Source organism: Hippocampus bargibanti, linkage group LG03 (genome assembly GCF_051943395.1).
Source record: "Hippocampus bargibanti isolate YZ-2025 linkage group LG03, ASM5194339v1, whole genome shotgun sequence".
Lineage (NCBI taxonomy): Eukaryota > Metazoa > Chordata > Actinopteri > Syngnathiformes > Syngnathidae > Hippocampus > Hippocampus bargibanti.
Genome location: NC_142736.1, coordinates 26,932,768 through 26,952,754, shown reverse-complemented (window position 1 = coordinate 26,952,754; position 19,987 = coordinate 26,932,768). Strand labels below are relative to the sequence as shown.

General features: G+C 41.7%; 1 protein-coding gene across 2 annotated transcripts in view; it reads right to left on the bottom strand.

Moving 5' to 3' along the window:
- Nucleotides 1–485: 485 nt before the first annotated feature.
- The window catches only part of LOC148900863 (semaphorin-4B-like), an 89,064-nt gene continuing 69,562 nt past the window's right edge, over nucleotides 486–19,987 (bottom strand). For both annotated transcript variants that reach the window (XM_088992876.1, XM_088992875.1), the window contains exons 9-15: nucleotides 13,890–14,071; nucleotides 12,572–12,722; nucleotides 12,288–12,498; nucleotides 10,736–10,851; nucleotides 5,787–5,944; nucleotides 4,266–4,357; nucleotides 486–1,828 (exon numbers count right to left, since the gene is read on the bottom strand). In XM_088992876.1, the coding sequence (XP_088849002.1) occupies nucleotides 1,056–1,828; nucleotides 4,266–4,357; nucleotides 5,787–5,944; nucleotides 10,736–10,851; nucleotides 12,288–12,498; nucleotides 12,572–12,722; nucleotides 13,890–14,071 (1,683 nt within the window). In that variant the 3' untranslated portion in view covers nucleotides 486–1,055. The remainder of the gene's footprint in view (nucleotides 1,829–4,265; nucleotides 4,358–5,786; nucleotides 5,945–10,735; nucleotides 10,852–12,287; nucleotides 12,499–12,571; nucleotides 12,723–13,889; nucleotides 14,072–19,987) is intronic.

Sequence of the window (19,987 nt, the reverse complement as noted above, 5' to 3'; positions counted from 1 at the left end):
TATTATTTTTAGTTCCAGGCCTTCTTTTTGTGGAGTTTATATTACAATAATATGCTAACTATAGTCCATTCTATAAAAATCCCTTTACTGTTATTTGAGATAAGGGAAATTAGTGAATGATTCCGAACACAGCCCAAGAGTCTGGTCATGATAGAGTAGATTGTGATTGGAAACTCTTCTACTTGTTTCCTTGTCATGTTAATCACGTTGGATGAAACGTCCGACAAGTTCGACAAAGATTCAACACGACCATTTGCTCTACTATTTCTGTCAGGCACCAGCTCCAGCATTAGCATCCGCGCGCTTTCTCATTAGCTCTTATTGTTTCGGAGCCCATGGTGGAACAGCTCATCTCAGTGTCGACCACAATATGAACAATTGTGTAAAATTGGAACTATCGAAAAGGTGATCCATTTACGGTAGATGTTTTCTGAAAAGATACCGACAAGCTAATCGCTCAAGCTAATCGCTCAGTGGCACCCCCCCCCCCCCACCCCCAAAAAAGGGAGTCCTTTCTTAGCTTAGACCAATGGAGGAAAAATAAGATCAGTATACCTGTACCCCCGCTTCATGCTCCCATATATTAATACTTGTCGTAGTACCTGCACGATTCCGGGTTGACGCTCGCCATCCGACGGTCCACGGCGTGAACGGCCATACATTCAGGAAGTGCAAGTCAGCTTGTTTGCAGGCCTTTTGATTTGATAGGATCTCTTACAGTCTTCATCGCCGGTCATCCTCCACTTACTGTTTGTGAGAAAGTTTTTTTTTGTCATTCTTGAACCTGAATTTGGTGGCTTTTATGCGGCCGTGGCGGTAGTAGATGTCGAAGGAAAATTGAATTGAAGACATAAATGCTGAGCGAGCTTCTTCCGTCTTGCTTTGCCGCTTTCTGCACGCTGATCGGATGCAATTAGTGGACATGAAGAAATGACTTAAAACTAGTGGAGAGCAGTTGCCGTGTCCTCGACCTTTGCTGGGGTTGCCCTTCGCATCCCGCGCGCTGCTTGAAAGCAAAGACAATGAGTAAAATGAAAAAGGCGCCGGGGATGGTCTCACACGATGGAGTCTTTAATCTCCGAGCCTAACCGCACTCTGGGTCGGGGACAGGTGGGCGAGTACTCCACGTGGCTCTCTTTGACGTTAAGCGGTCGCCCGTCGGAAGCGTCAGAGAAGCTTTTGCTCTCCGGCGAGGACTCCCTGGTGGGCGTGCTGCAGATGTAGTTGTCGTTGAGAGTCTGGTAGCCCTTATGGTCCGACGTGGACACGGGGATGGTGTTGCCGTTGAGCGGCAGGCTCTCGGTAGGCTTGCTGGCTATCCTGGGCTTCTTCTGCTGCATGCTGGCGCGCTCGCCCTGCTTAAGCACCGACTTCATGTGGTCGCGGTTGCGGTAGATGACGAACAAGGAGAAGGCGACGAGGGAGAAGGCGAGCAGCGCGCACACCACAATTAATTCGTTCCAGTAGGTCTTTGTGTGGATCTGCTGCGAGCGAGACTCTCCGGGAAGGATCATGACCTCCTCAAGCCTCACATGCGGCGTCCGCGAGTGGCCCGCCGTCGCCGTGGTGCCCTCCTGGCGGGGTTCCGCTCTCACGCAGTAGTTGGCTAGCAGCTGGCGGAAGCTCTCCTCCTCCGACCAGCACTCGTAGGTCTCAGTCTTGTCGACCTGCGCCACCACCACCAGGCTGCCCTCCGGCGTGGCGTACAGGGACTGGCTGGCGCCGTCGCTGTAACGCCACCTCCTCCGGGCCAGGTTGGAACGCAGCTTGCAGGGCAACACCCGGAATGTGTTGGTAGGAATTGTGATAAGCTGGCAACGGGAGCCACCTGTCCCAAAAGGGAACACAAACGAAAATAAATTTGGGTGTCGTGATGTTAATAAATGTGGGGAAGTTGACCAAAATCACTCCTCGGGCATATTTAATCCTGCCCCGCATGCAATTCTAAACTAATAAAATGTTCATCATAGATGTGTTTGAAGGATGTTAAGGGTTGAAAAACATTTGTTTCTTTTCATCAGAACATTTTGAATTTTAACTCATTCACTGCCAGACAATGAGCGAAAATGTGTCCACTCCAGTGCCAGGGTTTTTGTCATTTTCACTCAAATTGCAGGACCCACAGAATATTAAGTTTTAGGACTCCCTAAACATTCAATGCAGCAGAAGAAACCATAGACTCTCTTCTTTCATCAGAAAAAAAATGAGAATGAGTTAATTCCTAATATTATATGGGTCTGGAGTTATCTAAACTTGAAATGGGGGTGGCTGTACAAAATACAATACAATACATACATATTGATTTATATAGCGCTTTAACAACAGCTGAGGCAGTAACAAAGTGCTAACATGGACAAAAGGCAAATGTTACTCGCTCATGGAAGGTGAAAAACATTCCCAGAGGTCTGACCAGCACTTTATCAGCAGCCCCCATGCAAGAAAAACCAAAACCCAAACACATTTGGGAATGGCGCTCCCCATCATATTTTCAATTCCTGAATAAATTTGGGGAATGGCAGGAAATGCGTTAAAATAAAAACTTTTGAAAACTTATACTTATAAAGTGGTGCCTCGAGATATGAGATATGAAATTATCCTGCAAACACACCCGTAACTCAAAACACATGCATCTCAAGTCATCTTTCCAGGATGAAATAAATAGAAGTGACAATCAAATATTAGCGATTATATAATAATCCATTTCATTTCCAAGCACCTTCCAAAACTCTCAAGGTCACTTTACAGTCACAGGATAAAGTTTTTCTGTGGGTGAGCAGTGGCAGCCACACGCACCAGCGTTTACTCAACCCGGAAGTAAGGCAAATATATACAAAGCTAGCTAATACATAGCTAATAGCTAACCAGCCAGATAGCCAGCCAGATAGTACAGTAATTCTACAGCATAAATGTCAAACTTAAAGCGCAGGGGCCAAATCTGGACCGCCATGTCACTTTACGTGGCCCGCAAAAGCAAATCATGTGCCTTAACTTCCATGATTTCATTGCTGAAATCTGTACCGATATGTAAAATAGTCCCATGCTGAGATTTTGCAATAATTTGGTATTTTACACTCTCTCAAATAAAAATTCAATGAATAAGAAACAAATGGTGGCCTTGACTGATTTCAAAACCAGTAATTTATCAATTTGTTGTGAACAAGTAATAATACGATGCAATGATGAAACATTTATTCTGTTTCACTGTTGTAAGGGCCCTCCAAGGGAAGACATACCTTTAAAATGAGTTTGACACCCTTGTAAACCGACATCATAATACATTAAAAAAAGACATTTGGATATTAGGAATGCTCAGCCAAACCACTTATTACAGGCATTTGACAGCATTTTTTTTCCTTAAAAAAAGCAAATAAAACAATTAAACTTACTAAACATTAGTGACTTAAAGGACAACCGACGTCTCCGGACAAGTTGTGTCCGTAATTTGTAAAATGGCTTCAAATGACTTCTACTGAGCGTATTTTAAAAAGATTCCACCGCATATAGCTATATTTTACGTTTTAAGACTCGCGCTGAATATTCAGGAAGTCTTGTTTTTGAGTTGGTGACGACGCCCCCTGACCGAAAAAAAGTATTTTGCTGTATTGTTTGGTCTGAAAACCTTGTGTTGCACCCAAAAGCCGCCAGAAGAGGGCGTCCAAGCTCCATAAAATGAATTTATCAGCCTGTGGAAACGGAGATGGCCACAGGAGGTCGCCATTTTGTGCCTCTTTTCTGGTGATCCGTTTCTCCCCAATGTTGCCTCAAAATAAATTCTTTAATCGATTGCAAACATGTATGCTTTCCTCTTCAGAACTATTTGAATCAGATTCATAACTCGAGGTGTAACAAGAAAGCATATTCTCTGAATCTGAAGCCATTGTTTTGATTATCAAGCAATGCAACACGTATTGGCGTGACGTCACAAACTGGGGCGGGATTTTCTGAAAATGCCCAATTCGCAGCTCAATTTTTTTGCAGATTTTGGACACTTTAAGTCATTTTTATTGGTGTTTTGCATTTGACTAAAAATATCATACTGCGTGTTTTGGGTATTTTAGATGCTATAAAACGTTTTTCCGATGTCAGTCAAGAAGCAAAAAAGTGACGTCGGTTGTCCTTTATATGATGCTTTTCCCAATGAAGGATTTGATATGAAATGAAAGTGAAGATACAACATCAAGATGTAGTCTTTGCAATTTATGTGTTTTTGTGGCAAAATGTCACTTGCGAAAAAAAAAAATAAACAAATAAAATAAATCACTCACGGGTAGTTGTGGGTCGGGCAGATCTCGGGCCTGAGAGCGTCCTGTTACAAATTGCCGAAGTGTCAGCCTCCTCCACATCTTGCTGCCAATGGCTGATACAGACATGACACACAAAGAAAACACCCACAGCTGCAGTTGAAGTGACATATTGTGTGCAGATGCTCTTCCATCTCGCGCAAGTCTTTCATTAAAATGGCATAATCACAGTGCCAGTTCAACATGACAAAAGGGAACAACCTTCTTTTGAAACAGCATCTTGGGGAAGTTCATAATATGACCATTGGCCTGTTTTTTTTCTTTGTTTGTTTTGATAAAGGCTGTGGAACCACTTAAGTTGTATGTTACTGTACTAGGAAAAAAAGTTTAAAGTCAACTTGCAATCTACAGGATATCAGATTGCTCATAAAAGGTCCCCGGTGTACTTGTACCGCTTTCAGCTTTAATTTGAGTGACTTTCCATCCAAACCAAATGAACGGAATAGGAATTCCTACCATGTGTGTGTGTGCCCCAACGTTAGCCTTAGCATGTAAATTTAACGACACTACAGTGATACCTCGGCTTACGAACGCTTTAGCTAATGAACTTTTCGCTTTACGAACATTAAATTCGCGAAAATAGAATCTTGGCATACAAACTAGTTTTGGGGAAAAAAGATCCCAGACCGAAAAAGATCCCACCACAGGCTAGTGTTAAGCCGAAGAGGACACAAAACAAAATTATGGTCGAGCAGAAGAAGGAGATCATCAAGAAACACGAACAGGTGTGCATTTGTGTGACTTAGCGTCCCAGTACGCTAAGTCGAGTGAACATTGCTACGTGTGGCTAAGGGCGTTTCTGTGTTGTCTAAGCAACAGTCTCAGGCAATAGAAGAGGTAGAAAAACTTCTGTTGATTTGGATTAATGAAAACCAGCTAGAAAGTCTTTATGGACGGTGACTCTCCTTCCAAACAGTAACTCCCTCACTCCATCCTCCTCCCACTCCATTTCATCAAGTCATCAACGACCATCACCAAGGTAAATAAAACGAATATTATAAAGTAGTTTATTTCTTTAATTATAATACAATATCACATTTATTATACATAGAGGTATATTTTGTGTAGTTTTAAGGCATATTTAGTAGAAAATTCTGTTTTATGGGGACCTGGAAACAGATTATTCTCATTTTTAATGGTTTCTTATGGGAAATAAATGTTTGGCAGACGAACTTTTCGCCTTACACACACTTTCTGGGAACCAATTAAGTTCGTAAACTGAGGTATCACTGTACTTGTATAAAGAAGAAAGAAGAACAAAATACTGTATAGGATTTTTTTCCCAAATTGTAAACAAATTGGAAGGTTTCCAAATTGTAAACAAATTGGAGGTTGATTGAACAATACCTTGGAATGGGTTGCATTCACCCTGAGTGGTTCACTGTGTTATGACGCTGTGTTTTATTGATGCAATATTTTATCCAAAGTATTGCACAGCACGTTGTGTTCAAACAATTTCGAGCGATCCCAACATTGCTGACCTACCTGTCAGGCGGTGCCATTCTAACATCCCGACAAAGGCGTCCGGTCCAGGCGCAGTAAGGATCTCTGGATAGGACGCACTCGCCGCAGCTTGGGTAGTTGGAGCAATTGGCCACGGGCACCTCCACCAGGCCCGAGTATGACGACACAAACAGAAGGCCCTGCACAAAGGAGGATTGAAATGTATAAAATCACAAACACAATCTAGACTGACAACTTTTCTTATTCATTGCGATGGACAATTTTGAGGAGGAATGGTCAATTTAAAAGTTGGGAGGTGTTCCCAATTTTTTCATCAATGCAACCATGAACTTCCGACATGCATGACAAAAACGCCTTTTCAACTATGGGCAAAACACATGTGCAAAACACATGCTCTTAATTTATAGTTCCCTTTTCAAATCATGCATCAAAGATTATTCGAACCAACAACAAAGGGATTGAAGAAAAAAAAATAAGGAAACCACATGTTGTATTTTTCTCCCCCAAGGGCTAAGGGCTTGTATAGATATTACTCTTCAAGGATGGCACAAAACTGCTGAACAGGAAACCAACATTAACTCATTCGCTGCCATTCAAAAATGTATTCGGGAAATTGAAAATGTGACGTAGAGCGCCATTCTCGAATTTGTTCGGGTTTTGTTTTTTCATGCTTGGGTGCCGATAAAGTGCTGGCCATGGCCGCTGGCAATGATTTTTCTTTTTCACAAGGGGGCAGCATTTTCCTTTTGTCCATGTAAGCGCTTTGTTCCAGCTTCCACTGTTGTTAAAGCGCAATATGAACCAATGTGTATGTATTACATTGTATTTTGGACAGCCGCCCTCATTTCAAGCTCATATAAATTCAGACCCATATAATTTAGGAATGAGGAACCAGGGCCTTAAATTTGACACCTGTGCTATGGTAGAATTATATAATCGCTAATATTTGATAGTCATTTCCATTTATTTCATTCTGAAAGAATGACTTCAGACGCATGTGTTTTGAGTTACGGACTTGATTACAGAATGAATTCAACTCATATCTCAAGGCACCACTTCATAAGTAAATATTTTGTTAAGTTTTTATTTTAAATCGCTCACTGCCATTTCTGAATCTATTCAGGAATTGAAAATATGATGTGGGGCGCCATTACTAAATTTGTTCGGATTTTGGTTTTTCCGACGGGGGATGGCGATAAAGCACTGGTCAGTGCATTTGGTAATGTTTGTTCCCTTCCACGAGGGGGCAGTATTGGCTTTTTGTACAACCACCCCCACTTTAAGCTTAGATTACTCTAGACCAGGCATGGGCAAACTACGGCCCGCGGGCCACATACGGCCCGTTAGGCTCTTCAATCCGGCCCGCCGAACTTGCCCAAATTATAGTACAAACAGTGTCTAAAACTCATGACAAAAAGCTAGCGAACAACAGGGCAGATAACTGAAAAGTTGCCTGCCCCATTTTTCCCAACTTGAAGCAAAATGAGACCAATCCCATTAAGAAACATTGTCACAAAGTATAAAGTTTTTTTTTAAATCAAGAATGCACCAACTACAAATGCTACCTTGCTTAATTTACGGCAAATGCGTATGGCTGTAAATTTTGCTACAGTAGTCGATTGTCATTGTGGTGCACAATGCAACGTTTGCATTGATTCCTACGAGCCACTAAGCCCCTTTCATAAGTCTCACGTACACTTTACAGTCACGGTTTAATGTAAATTTACGTTTTGTAGCGTCACATATGTTGTTAGCTTCTTTTGAATCTTTCTTCTAGTTTGAGGTTCTGTGCATCTATTTTGGAAAATGACATGCAATTGCACGACTTTGTAACGCTTGCGAAAGTCCAGAAGAAAGAAGCAGGCTTCTGATTGGCTGCCGAGCCGAGTATGCAAATTTCAACTGCAGGTAGTCTATGTTTGTGTGCTCGGCGACGGTACACGTGTTTTGTTAGCGCGTGAAGGCGAGAGCGTCAGTGAGGAGTTTGTTGAGCGCGCGGTCAGGACAAACCATCTATGATTTTGCGGAATTTAACACAAGTAGGTATTATTGAGCTTGAATATTTCGTTGTGTAATAATATGTTTTGAATGTTGAAAGTGATTCCATTTTTCAATAAATGTTGATTTCTTTAACTTTGCCCCTTCGATGGAAACTTATTAAAATCAGACGCAATCTTGATAAATCACAGTGCATATGTTATTTTAATCTATTTCCATTTCCTCCTCCAAGTATCTGCGAAATAGTTTGTAAATGCCATATCTTGCATATTCCTTGAGACAAATTTATTAACTGATCAGGGATATTTTTCACATTTGAAAGACAGTTAATAAATTGGGTTGTAGTGTTTTTACTGTGCTATGAGGTTTGTACATACTACATTTAAAGGACAACCGGCACCATTTTTTGTTTTTGTTTCCCACTGACATCAGAAAAACGTTTTATAGCATCTAAAATACCCAAATCAGGCAGGCTGATATTTTTAGTTAAATGAAAAACACCAATAAAAATGACTTCAAAATGAATCCGGAAATGGCCAGTTTCAGAAGGTTGCTCGAGAATCAAAACAATGGCTTCAGATTCGGAGAAGATGTTTTCTTGTTCTTGTTCTTCTGAAGAGGAAAGCATAAATGTTTGCAATTGATTCTAGGAGTCCTCCCATATCAATTCGAGCCGTCAATGACAGCAATGTAGCACCCAGAAAAAGCAGAAGATTGCGCCCAAGCTCCGTTGGAAATGGGCTGATTTGTCAGCTGGGAATTTGTGTCAGCGAATATCAAATAGTTGTCTTGGTGCAACACACAACGATTCACCATGGCGTTATTTATGTGTTTTCCTTCTAATTTCGCCATCAACACGGATTAACACGAAGTTTTCAGACTAAACAAAGTACCCAAAATGCATTGTATGTCGCTTTCTCGGTCAGGGCGGTCCAAACGTGACGTCACATGGGGATCGTCATCAACTCGAAAACAAGACTTCATATATTCAGCGCAAGTCTTAAAACGTAAACTATAGCTATATGCTGTGGAATCTTTGTAAAATACGCTCAGTCGAAGTCATTTGAAGTGATTTTATAAATTATGGACATAACTTGTTCGGAGTATTTCCGGCCCAAACACTCCCTCCAAATGCTCCTGGCCCGGCCCCTCTGTCAAATTTTAGAACCCAATGCGGCCCGCGAGTCAAAAAGTTTGCCCACCCCTGCTCTAGACCCATATAACTTTTTTTTCTGATGAAAGAAGAGCGTCTAAGGTTTCATACGCTGCGTTGAATGTTTATGTTTTCTGAAATCTCAATATTCTGTGGCTCCTGGAATTGGAGTGACAGTGGCAAAAACCCTGGAGTTAAGTTAGGAACTCAAAACGTGTATTTTTGTTCACAAAAATCAATTTACTAAAAATTAAAATATGATGAATTTTGTTCTTTTCTTGCTGTATATTTTGTGAGCATAAAAACTCCATTGAGAAACTTGAAACTGAACTCATAGCCTACTTTCATGCTTCTATTTTATTTTTTATTTAACTCTTTTTAAGAAAATACACAAAAGCACAGGCAAAACTCGCTAACTCCACTAATAGAACAGCCGAAATGATATTCAAACTCAGAGTTTCAGAACCGTCATGCTCACGCGATATCTCCGTGAGGCCTGACGCTTAAAGTACAACCGACGTCACTTTTTTGTTTCTTAACTGACATCCGAAAAACGTTTTATAGCATCTAAAATACCCAAAACACGCAGTATGATATTTTTACTCAAATGCAAAACACCAATAAAAATGACTTAAAGTGTCCAAAATCTGCAAAAAAAAAAGAGAGTCCCGCCCCCAGTTCGTGACGTCACGCCAAGACGTCTTGCCTTGCTGGAAAATCCAAACAATGGCTTCAGATTCGGAGAATATTATTTCTTGTTACACATCCAGTTATCAGAATCAGAATTCCTTTATTCGTCCCACAATGGGGAAAATTGAATTATTATATTAATAATGAATATGATTCAAATAGTTCTGAAGAGGAAAGCATACATGTTTGCAATCGATTAAAGAATTTATTCCTTGCCATTTTGAGGCAACAGCGGGGCAACAATGGATCATCAGAAAAGAGGCACAAAATGGCTACCTCCAGTGGCCACCTCCGCTTCCACAGGCTGATAAATTCCTTTTATGGAGCTTGGACTCCCTCTTCTGGCGGCTTTGGGGTGCAACACGGTTCTCAGACCAAACATGTACAGCAAAATATATTGACGTGATGGAAGGATGCTACAATGCGTCTTTTTTACGGTCAGGGGGCGGTCCTTTCATCACGTTACGTACGGACTTGTTACCAATTCAAAAAAAAGACTTCCTGAACGTTCAGAGCGAGTCTTAAAACGTAAAATAAAGCTATATGCGGTGGAATCTTATTAAAATACGCTCAGTAGAAGTCATTTGAAGCCATTTTACAAATTATGGACACAACTAAATAGAGCACAAAATCTGTCCAGATGCTCTCCTGCTTGACGCCGGTAGGTTAGTTAAATTGGGGGTGACCACGCATACACGCAATATTGTCTTCAACTCATTTTACCAGCTATGACGTGCACGCTATGGAGTCTCTATTAAGGCCGCCCATCCCGGTGGCATATTAAACAAACATTACCGAATCTTGTTTGTCTTTCATTGGCCAGAAAACATGGGAAAGTAGCTCTGGCTTTATTAGAATGACATAATCTTGTGATAAGAGTCCATTTTGGCCTGTGGGAAGAGACCATTATGTCATAAAGAAAGGAAGGTAATGAAATTGAGCAGCGGCTAAAACACCAGCGAGGATCATAAACTCTGCTCCAGATGGCCAAATAACTCTTAAGAAAATGCGGCAAGATGGCCCCAGAGGGGAGGAGATGTCTCTGGGCAAGATGGTATATTTAGTTCTTTTTTTTTTTTTTTGACTTGAACAAATTATCATTGAAAAAAGTTGTGTAAAATGTGGTTACCCTCTGAGGGTCCAGTTCGATGTGTTGGATAGGCTGCGGATCGGCAAACAGAACCATCTCTTCGATAATGTGCATCTTGTCGTTGGTGTTGATGGCCTTGTGCAGCTTTCCGTCATCTGGGCATAACAGAAAAACAATCATGATCCCACTGAGATCTTATTAACTCATTCACTGCCATTCCCAAGAATTGAAAATATAATGTGGAGCGGCATTCCCGAATTTGTTCGGGTTTTTGTTTTTCTTGCAGGGGGAGCTGATAAATCGCTGGTCAGACCTCTAGCAATGTTTGTTCCCTTCCACGAGGGGGCAGCATTTGCCTTTTGTCCATGTTAGCGCTTTGTTCTGGTTTGAGATGTTGTTAAACCACTATGTAAATCAATATGTATGCATTATATGGTATTTTGTACAGCCGCCCCAGTTTCAAGCTGAGATAACGCCAAAACAATGTAACTTAAAGGACAACCGACACCATTTTTTTGTTTCCTAACTGACATCAGAAAAAACTTTTAGAGCATCTAAAATACCCAAAACACACAGGCTGATGTTTTTAGTCAAATGAAAAACACCAATAAAAACGACTTAGTGTTCCAAAACTACTTCAAAATGACCTCGGAGATGCAGAGTTTCAGAAGGTCCCGCCCCCTTGTTCGTGATGTCTGATGCCAAGATGTCTTGCCTTGCTCAATAATCAAAACAATGGCTTCAGATTCGGAGAAGATGCTTTCTTGTTACTCATCCAGTTATGAATATGATTCAAATAGTTCTGAAGAGGAAAGCATAAATGTTTGCAATCGATTAAAGAAGTCCTTCCGTGTCATTTTGAGGTGTCTGGACTCCAGTGTAGAGTCCCAGAAAATGCACAAGATGGCGCCCAAGCTCCATTGGAAATGGGCTGATTTGTCTGCTGGGAATTTGTGTCAGCTAGTATCAAATAGTAGTCTTGGTGCAACACACAATGATTCACCATCACGTTATTTATATTTTTCTTCTAATTACGCCATCAACACGGATCAGACCAAACAAAGTACCCAAAATGCATTGTGTGTCACTTTCTCGGTCAGCGGCGTTCCAGACGTGACGTCACGGTAGGTATCGTCACCAACTCAAAAACAAGACTTCCTGAATATTCAGCGCGAGTCTTAAAACGTAAAATATAGCTATATGCCATGGAATCTTTGTAAAATACGCTCAGTAGAAGTCATTTGAAGTAATTTTACAAATTATGGACACAACTTGTCCAGATGCGTCGGTTGTCCTTTTCAGAATTAACTCTTTTTTTTCTGATGAAAGAAGAGTCTGTTTCTAACGCTGTATTGAATGTTTATGTAGTGCTAAAACTCAATATTCTTTGGGTCCTGAAATTTGAGTGAAAATGACAAAAACCCTGTCACTGGAGTGGGCACATTTTTGAACATTGTCTGGCAGTGAATGAGTTAAGACAGCTGTTTAGAAATGTAAAATTGACACTCTGCTGTTGATCAGAATTGTACTACAGTTTGGAATAGTCCTCAGAAATTCACATCCGGTTTGTGTTTGTTTTTTTTTGTTCAACCTGTTCCGATGAAGAGCACGTCGTAGGCCCTCTCCATTCCCTGGATCTTGTGAACGGCAATCTGCGTGTAGCGTACGCTGCGTTTCAACAGCAAGGGGGCGCTGCGTATTACGCTATCCATCAGGAAATGGTCCTTGACAAAGTTTAAAACCTTGTCAGGCATATGCAAGGACGACTGGATTCCCATTTGCCTAGCGTGGTTGGTCACACACTGCACGGGCGGAGAAACAAGACGTGAGATCATTTAAATACGCATTCATCCAAAAGGAGAGGATGCAACTCACCGCTCCAGGTCGTGGTTCTGGTGCGGGGTGGTTGTATGTATACCACTGCTGCGTCTCCCTGTTGACCTGTCGGTAGCGCCCACTGAAGGCCCGCTCCACCTGTGCCATGGTGAAGGCACAAACTGCGGAGCTGCCCGACGCGCCTTTGTACCTGCCAACAGTTACAAGTTTAATACTGTTGTGACACACGTAGTGTATTGACTGAGTGGCATTGTAAGGGATATTGGAGATGATCTTTTAGATCTGTAGATTTTATATCCATCCATCCATACATACATACATACATACATACATACATACATACATACATCATTCCATCCAACCAACATCCCACCCATCCATCCAACGCATCTATCCATCCATAAAAACCACCCACTCATCCATACAACCAACCATCCAACCATCAACCCACCCATCCATCCATATGAGCACATCCATCCATCCACCCAAACACATCCATCCACCAAAACCACCCATCCATCCATCCATCCACCCAAACAAACTCACCCACCCATCCATCTGAGTACATCCATCCATCCACCCAAACATATCCATCCATCCATCCATCCAACCAACCACCCACTCATCCAATCCAAATGAATACATTCATTCTTTATCCAATTACATCCATCTTTCCATCCAACACATCCATCCATCCACCAAAATCACCCACCTATCCATCCATCCATCCATCCAACCCTCCACCCACCCAAACTCACCCACCCATCCATCCATATGAGCACATCCATCCATCCACCCAAACATATCCATCCATCCACCCATCCACCAAAACCAGCCACTCATCCATCCAACCAACTACACACTCATCCAATCCAAATGAACACATCCATCCATCCTTCCATCCAATGCATCCATCCATCCATCCACCAAAATCACCCACATTTCCATCCATCCATCCATCCACCAAAACCACCCACCCATCCATTCAACCATTCACCCACCCATCCATCCATCCATATGAGCACATCCATCTATCCATCCACCCAAACACATCCATCTATCCATCCACCAAAACCACCCATCCATCCAACCATCCACCAAAACCACCCATCCATCCAACCATCCACCCACACATCCATCAATCCATCCATCCATCCATCCACCCACCCCAAAAAAACACCTACCCAAACCAATCCATCCAACTAGCCATCTAAATACTGTATATATACAATATAATATATACTAAACGGTATTCATCCACTTCCCATTCTTAGACAACATATGTAGAGTATTTATTGTTTCGGTTTTAACAGCCAGGCTCATAATACAGTACTTCATCCTGTCCCAGGTCTCTCACCATTGTGACGTGAAAACGCCGTAGAAGACGGTGCTCTCCCAGCTGTCTCCCATGGGCTTCAAAACAAACATGTCCTGGATGATGTTGAAAGGGAAGCCGTCATCAGGTAGGGAACACAGGAGCTGGGCCTTCAGGAAGGTGGTCCATTTCTTCTGCAGCACACGCTCGCCACCTCTGTCTCCCTGGAAACAAGCGTCAACACATAATTAACAACCGGAGGCCATTTTGGACAATTTTATGCTATCGTGGGAACTGTTTGGGGAATTTCCTTTCTTGTATTCAGTGCACAAAGCAGCGTCTCGTAAATTTGGTTATGCTCAGGGTGCAGATGACGACAAATCATATGAATGCCATTCATAATATAACAATTTAATATATAAATAATGTTTCTATGACCCCTGCTAGCTAGAAGTTGAGCAGCATTTCTGTTTGTGCATGCCCCGAGAACGAGGCAGCTACACGTCCTGTGGAAAAAAAAAATCAGAAGTAAAAAATATGTCTCCTTGAAATGAATCAAACTACAAACACTTCAACGTTCTTGCCGTTGCCTTAAAGGAGAGGACGTAGCGCAAATGTAAACAAAATCCATGATATTAACTCATTCACTGCCAGATGTGCAAACACGTGTCCACTCATTTGAATTCCAGGACCCACACAATATTGAGTTTTAGGACTACAGAAACATTCAATACAGTGTTAGAAACCTTAGACTCTCTACTTTCATCAGAACAAAAGAGTTAATTTCTAAATTATATGGGTCTGGAGTTATTTGAGTTTGTAATGAGGGTGGCTGTCCAAAATACAATGCAATACATACATATTGGTTTATGTAGCGCTTTACAACAGCTGAAGTTGTAACAAAGCACTAAAATGGAAGAAAAGGAAACGCTTCCCCCTTGTGGAGGAGAAAAAACATTGCCAGGGGCCATGGCCAGGGATTTATCGGCACCCAAGCATGAAAAAATAAAACCCGAACAAATTTGGGAATGGCGCTCTACGTCATTTTTTCAATTAATAATAACAATAACAATAACAATAATAATAATAACAATAATAATAATAATAGTTTTTTTAAGCGCCTTTCAAAGCTCTCAACGACACTTTACAGTCACAGACAAGCATAGGTCTTCTTCTTTTCCTTTCGGCTTTTCCCTTCAAGGAGTCGCCACAGCAAATCAGTGGCCTCCATCTTTAGAGGTTTGATCCGCATGTTTGTTTTGGCCAAGCTTTTACATCGGATGCCCTTCCTGACACAACCCTCTGTATTTATCCGGGCTTGGTACCGGCACAAGAAGACATATGTCCCTTTGTGGCTACAGAACAAGCAACTCGCTCAGTAAAAGGCTCCCAAACACAAAATGGTAATCGGCACAGCAACATTCAAAAAAGCAAAAACTATACTCACCATTTGATAAATAAAATACAATCACAAATAGAATACAATAAATAAAATACAATTATAAATAGAAACAAGAGAAAGAGCTACACAGAATAGGTGGGTTTTGAGATGGGATTTGAAGGTGGGAAGAGAATCGATGTTACGAACGTTGGGAGGAGGTGAGTTCCAGAGTTTGGGGGCAGAACAGCAAATCTGTGAATGGCAGTGAATGAGTTAATGAAAGCTTTCAATGATGTGCCTCACTACTTTCCCTTGAGATTTAACCGTGAAAGGACGAATCCTCACACAAACGCTCGTCAGACAGACCCGGTCATTATCAGCCAAACTGTCAACACACGGCGAAGAGAGAACCAACAACCAGATGGCTTGAGCAGAGGAGGAACCAAAAACAACCCAATCTCACGGCAGGTTGCAACAGCGTCAGGGCCTCAATAACCCTGAACTTCCAGAGAGCGCAGGGGAGGTACGAACGTGTGTGAAGTGGAACATTCCCTCCCGCTGCAATCTCTTAAACATGAACAATCATCTCGCCGCGTGTAGAGGTGAAGCCTGGTGGGATTCTTGCGGGCCCGCCAGCCAATTAAGCTGCACTACAGTAGCCTTTGCTCAGACAGTAATGAGGCACGTGCATTCCAGTTCTCTCAGCTGTCCACTGCTATTGTTAAGTATGCCAAAATGCGTCCACTCCAGTGCCAGGGTTTTTGTCATTTTCACTCAAATTCCAAGACCCACATAATTGTGAGTTTTAGGACTACATAAACATTCAATGCAGTGTAAGAAACATTTGACTCTCTTGTTTCATCAGAAAAAAAACAGTTAATTACTAAATTATATGGGTCTGACATTATATGAGCTTGAAATTAGGGCGGCTGTCCAAAATACAATGCAATACATACATACATACTGGTTTATTTAGCGCTTTAACAACAGATGAAGCTAAAACAAAGCGCTAACATGGAAAAAAGAGGAAATGCTGCCCCCCTTGTGGAAGGGAAAACATTGCCAGAGGCCTGGCCAGCACTTTATTGATACCCAAGCAAGAAAAAACAAAACCCAAACTAATTCTGGAATGGCGCCCAACATCCTAATTTCAATTCCCGAAAAAATTTGTGAATGGCAGTGAATGAGTTAAGAGTGAAACACTGAACGGTTCCATTCAAAAGTTGATGATGAGGACACAGTAACTCATTCACTGCCAGACATGTTCCAATGTGTCCAGGGTTTTTGTCATTTTCACTCAAATTCCAGGACCCACAGAATATTGAGTTTTAGGACTAGATAAATATTCAATGCAGCGCAAGAAACAGACTCTCTTCTTTCATCAGAAGAATAAATTCGGGAATGGCAGGCAATGAGTTAAGTTCACCTGGAAAGTTTTTTTTTTACCATCAGTGGGTAATATGAATAGGCCATGAAGGATAAAATGGAAATGACTACTCTGGAAATTTGTCTTTCGCCAATCATAATACTAATACAGTGAGACCTCAACTTACAAACACCTTATCTTACAAACTTTTCGTCTTACAAATGTCAAATTTCTGAAAATTAAACCTTATAATAAGCACTATTTTCATAATACACACCCACCACGGCTGGCGGAGTGATCTTCGGCGGAAGCACACGACCGAACAGAACCAGAGGTTAAGTTACCAACAGTCCTTATGGAAGGTGACTCTCCTTCCATAAGCCATCAACGACCATCAAAAAGATAAATAAAACTTTATTTTACAGCAGTTTATTACTTTAATTACAGTCCTCATGTAATGTGCCTCTTTCCAAACAGCAATTCCCTTTGAACTTCGACCTCCAACGCCATTCCATCAAGCCATAAATGACATGACAAATGTCATTGACAAATGTGACAGTGAATAAGTTGCTTCTCTACATATATTTCCGTTGCAATTGGCTGGCCACACCAAAGCGTCAATATCTTATGCTGTTGCATCGATAACGGTACCATTTTATTATCGCCATTCTCTCCCATTGGTGATAAAGAGTAGCAGTTCTATGCTCCAGTGAGTATTCCACCACCTTTTCCACATCCCCGCATCCAGAGTACACACCTGAATAAACACAGGGCAGTCCGAGTGGGAGAAAGGGAGGAGGATATGTCGGAAAAGAATAACACCAACTCTAGAGCGGAATGACTTGGCGAGCCGCAGCAAAGCGGTAGTAGAAACACGGCGGGAAACTTTCAAAGATATCCAAAGACGGCCCCGCTTTATCTGACAATACACACACACTGAGCTCGGTGGGAGTCTGCCAAGATTAAATAAACATTGACAACAGCCTGGTGCATAACATGGAGAAGGGAATGCATGTATTCAAGAAACTATGTCAGCGTATGAAAGCCCAAAAATGCTATTTTGCTAGATTTACCGAACACCGCATGAAGTTGACATATCTTATATTGCCATCACATATGTCTGCACATCCACAAAAAAATCATGTACTAATCTCTAATTAAATTTGCCTCCAAAATATAGATTTATAACACTGTTATACTGTCATATCATTGACCATAAACAATTGTAAACCGCATGAGAATCAGTGGTGAAATGAGCAAAATATGACTTGTTTTCAGTTTACATGCCTTGTCATTACTGGGAATGCTGCCCCCACCAACATGGCCGCCACATAGGCATGTCATTCACCACTTTCTTGCCAAATAGGTGAATTCGATTAATATCCCCTTTCGTAAAAAACAAATCAGCCACAATGTGCTTGCTTATTAGATGGCCGTGTATCAATGTCATGTAAAATATGTTTTGTCTGACAGGTTTTGTATTGTATTGTATTCCTCTTTAAAATTTCTGGTGAAATGTTCAAACGTTCAATGCCGGCGAACCTCTAGACTTTTCTGGTTACATCATGACAGACTCAGAGTCGGCACTTCAGGTCCAAAAGTGAGACAACGGTGGCATCCACTGGAGACTAATAAGTTTTTTTTTCAAATCATTTCTGAAACCGCGGCCAGCCTATCATATTATCATTATTGGTGTATGAAAGCATGAATGTCATGCCCCTACTGCGACCCTACCAAGAGCAGGTGCAATAAATAATGAATGTATGGAAGTAACCAATGTTAAAATGCACAAACACCTGATCAGTTTCGGATCAGTTTCGGATCGTAAAATACCTGCACAGCAATGTATGCATACTAAAAACAACATTACAATGCAGTGCATTGATGCTTCAAAGTATTTATCGAGAGAATAAAATCAAGCACCCGCATAAAGCAGCAAGTCAATACGTTGCCTCCAGTGCAATAAAAGATCACTGGAGAGAGACACGGTTTGGGGTTATTTTCACAGTCATTTTCCATACACAAAACGCAGACTAATGGAGGAGCCAGCCGAGCGCCAAAGCCAAACAGGAGTGAGTCATTAAACTGTCGCTTGGATTTCATGCTAACCACCTCCCCCCCCAACCCCATCCCTGCCCACTCTTTCTCCAACCCCCAACCAATGTGCATATTAGCAGCACTGGTGAGCAACAAGCACACAGAATGCACCTTTCCACAAAAGAAGCCAAGTAGATTTTGCATTGAATGAGAGAGAGAGAGAGAGAGAGAGAGAGAGAGAGAGAGAGAGAGAGAGAGAGAGAGAGAGAGAGAGAGAGAGAGAGAGAGAGAGAGAGAGAGAGAGAGAGAGAGAGAGAGAGAGAGATTTAATGATGAGTGACTTTGTATTGTGTCCAGGACTGTTTACGAATAAAACCAAACAATATAATGCTGCAATTGGAAAACCCACGCGGGCCCTGGGAGAGCATGCAAACTCCACACATGGAGGCTGGACCGGGACGCGAACCGGCAACCTCTGCACTGTGAAGCCGGTGTGCTAACCACTCGACTACCGGGCCGCCCGCTATATAAACCAATATACTGTATATGTATTGCATTGTATTTTGGACAGCCGGCCTCATTTCAAGTTCATATAACTTCAACCCCATATAATTTAGGAATTAACTGGTTTTTTCTTGAAGAAAGAAAAGAGTAAAGTTTCTTACACGGAATTGAATTTTTATGTAGTCCTAAAACTCAATATTCTGTGGGTCCTGGAATTTGAGTGACAATGACAAAAACCCTGGCACTGGAGTAGACATTTTTGCACATGACTGGCGGTGAATGATTTTCTTTTTAATATATTGAAAATAAGTTTGTTCAGTTAGACAGAAAAAGCTAATGATGCACCATTTCCATCGCGTTTCTTACATGTTCCAATGTGGGATGGTCCCACCCCTCTTTGAGTGGCAATTCTACCCACGTTTAAAGGACAACCGACGTCTCCGGACAAGTTGTGTCCATAATTTGTAAAATGGCTTCAAATGACTTCTACTGAGCATATTTTAATAAGATTCCACCGCATATAGCTATATTTTAAGACTCGCTCTGAATATTCAGGAAGTCTTGTTTTTGAGTTGGTGACGAGTCCGTACGTGACGTCACTAAAGGAACCCCCCTAACCGAAAAAAAGACACATTGTAGCAGTCCTTCCATCACGTCAATGTATTTTGCTCTACATGTTTGGTCTGAAAACCGTGTTGCACCCAAAAGCCGCCAGAAGTGGGCGTCCAAGCTCCATATAAGGAATTTATCAGCCTGTGGAAACGGAGATGGCCACAGGAGGTCGCCATTTTGTGCCTCTTTTCTGGTGATCATTTCTCCCCAATGAGATCAAAATGGCATGGGATAAATTAT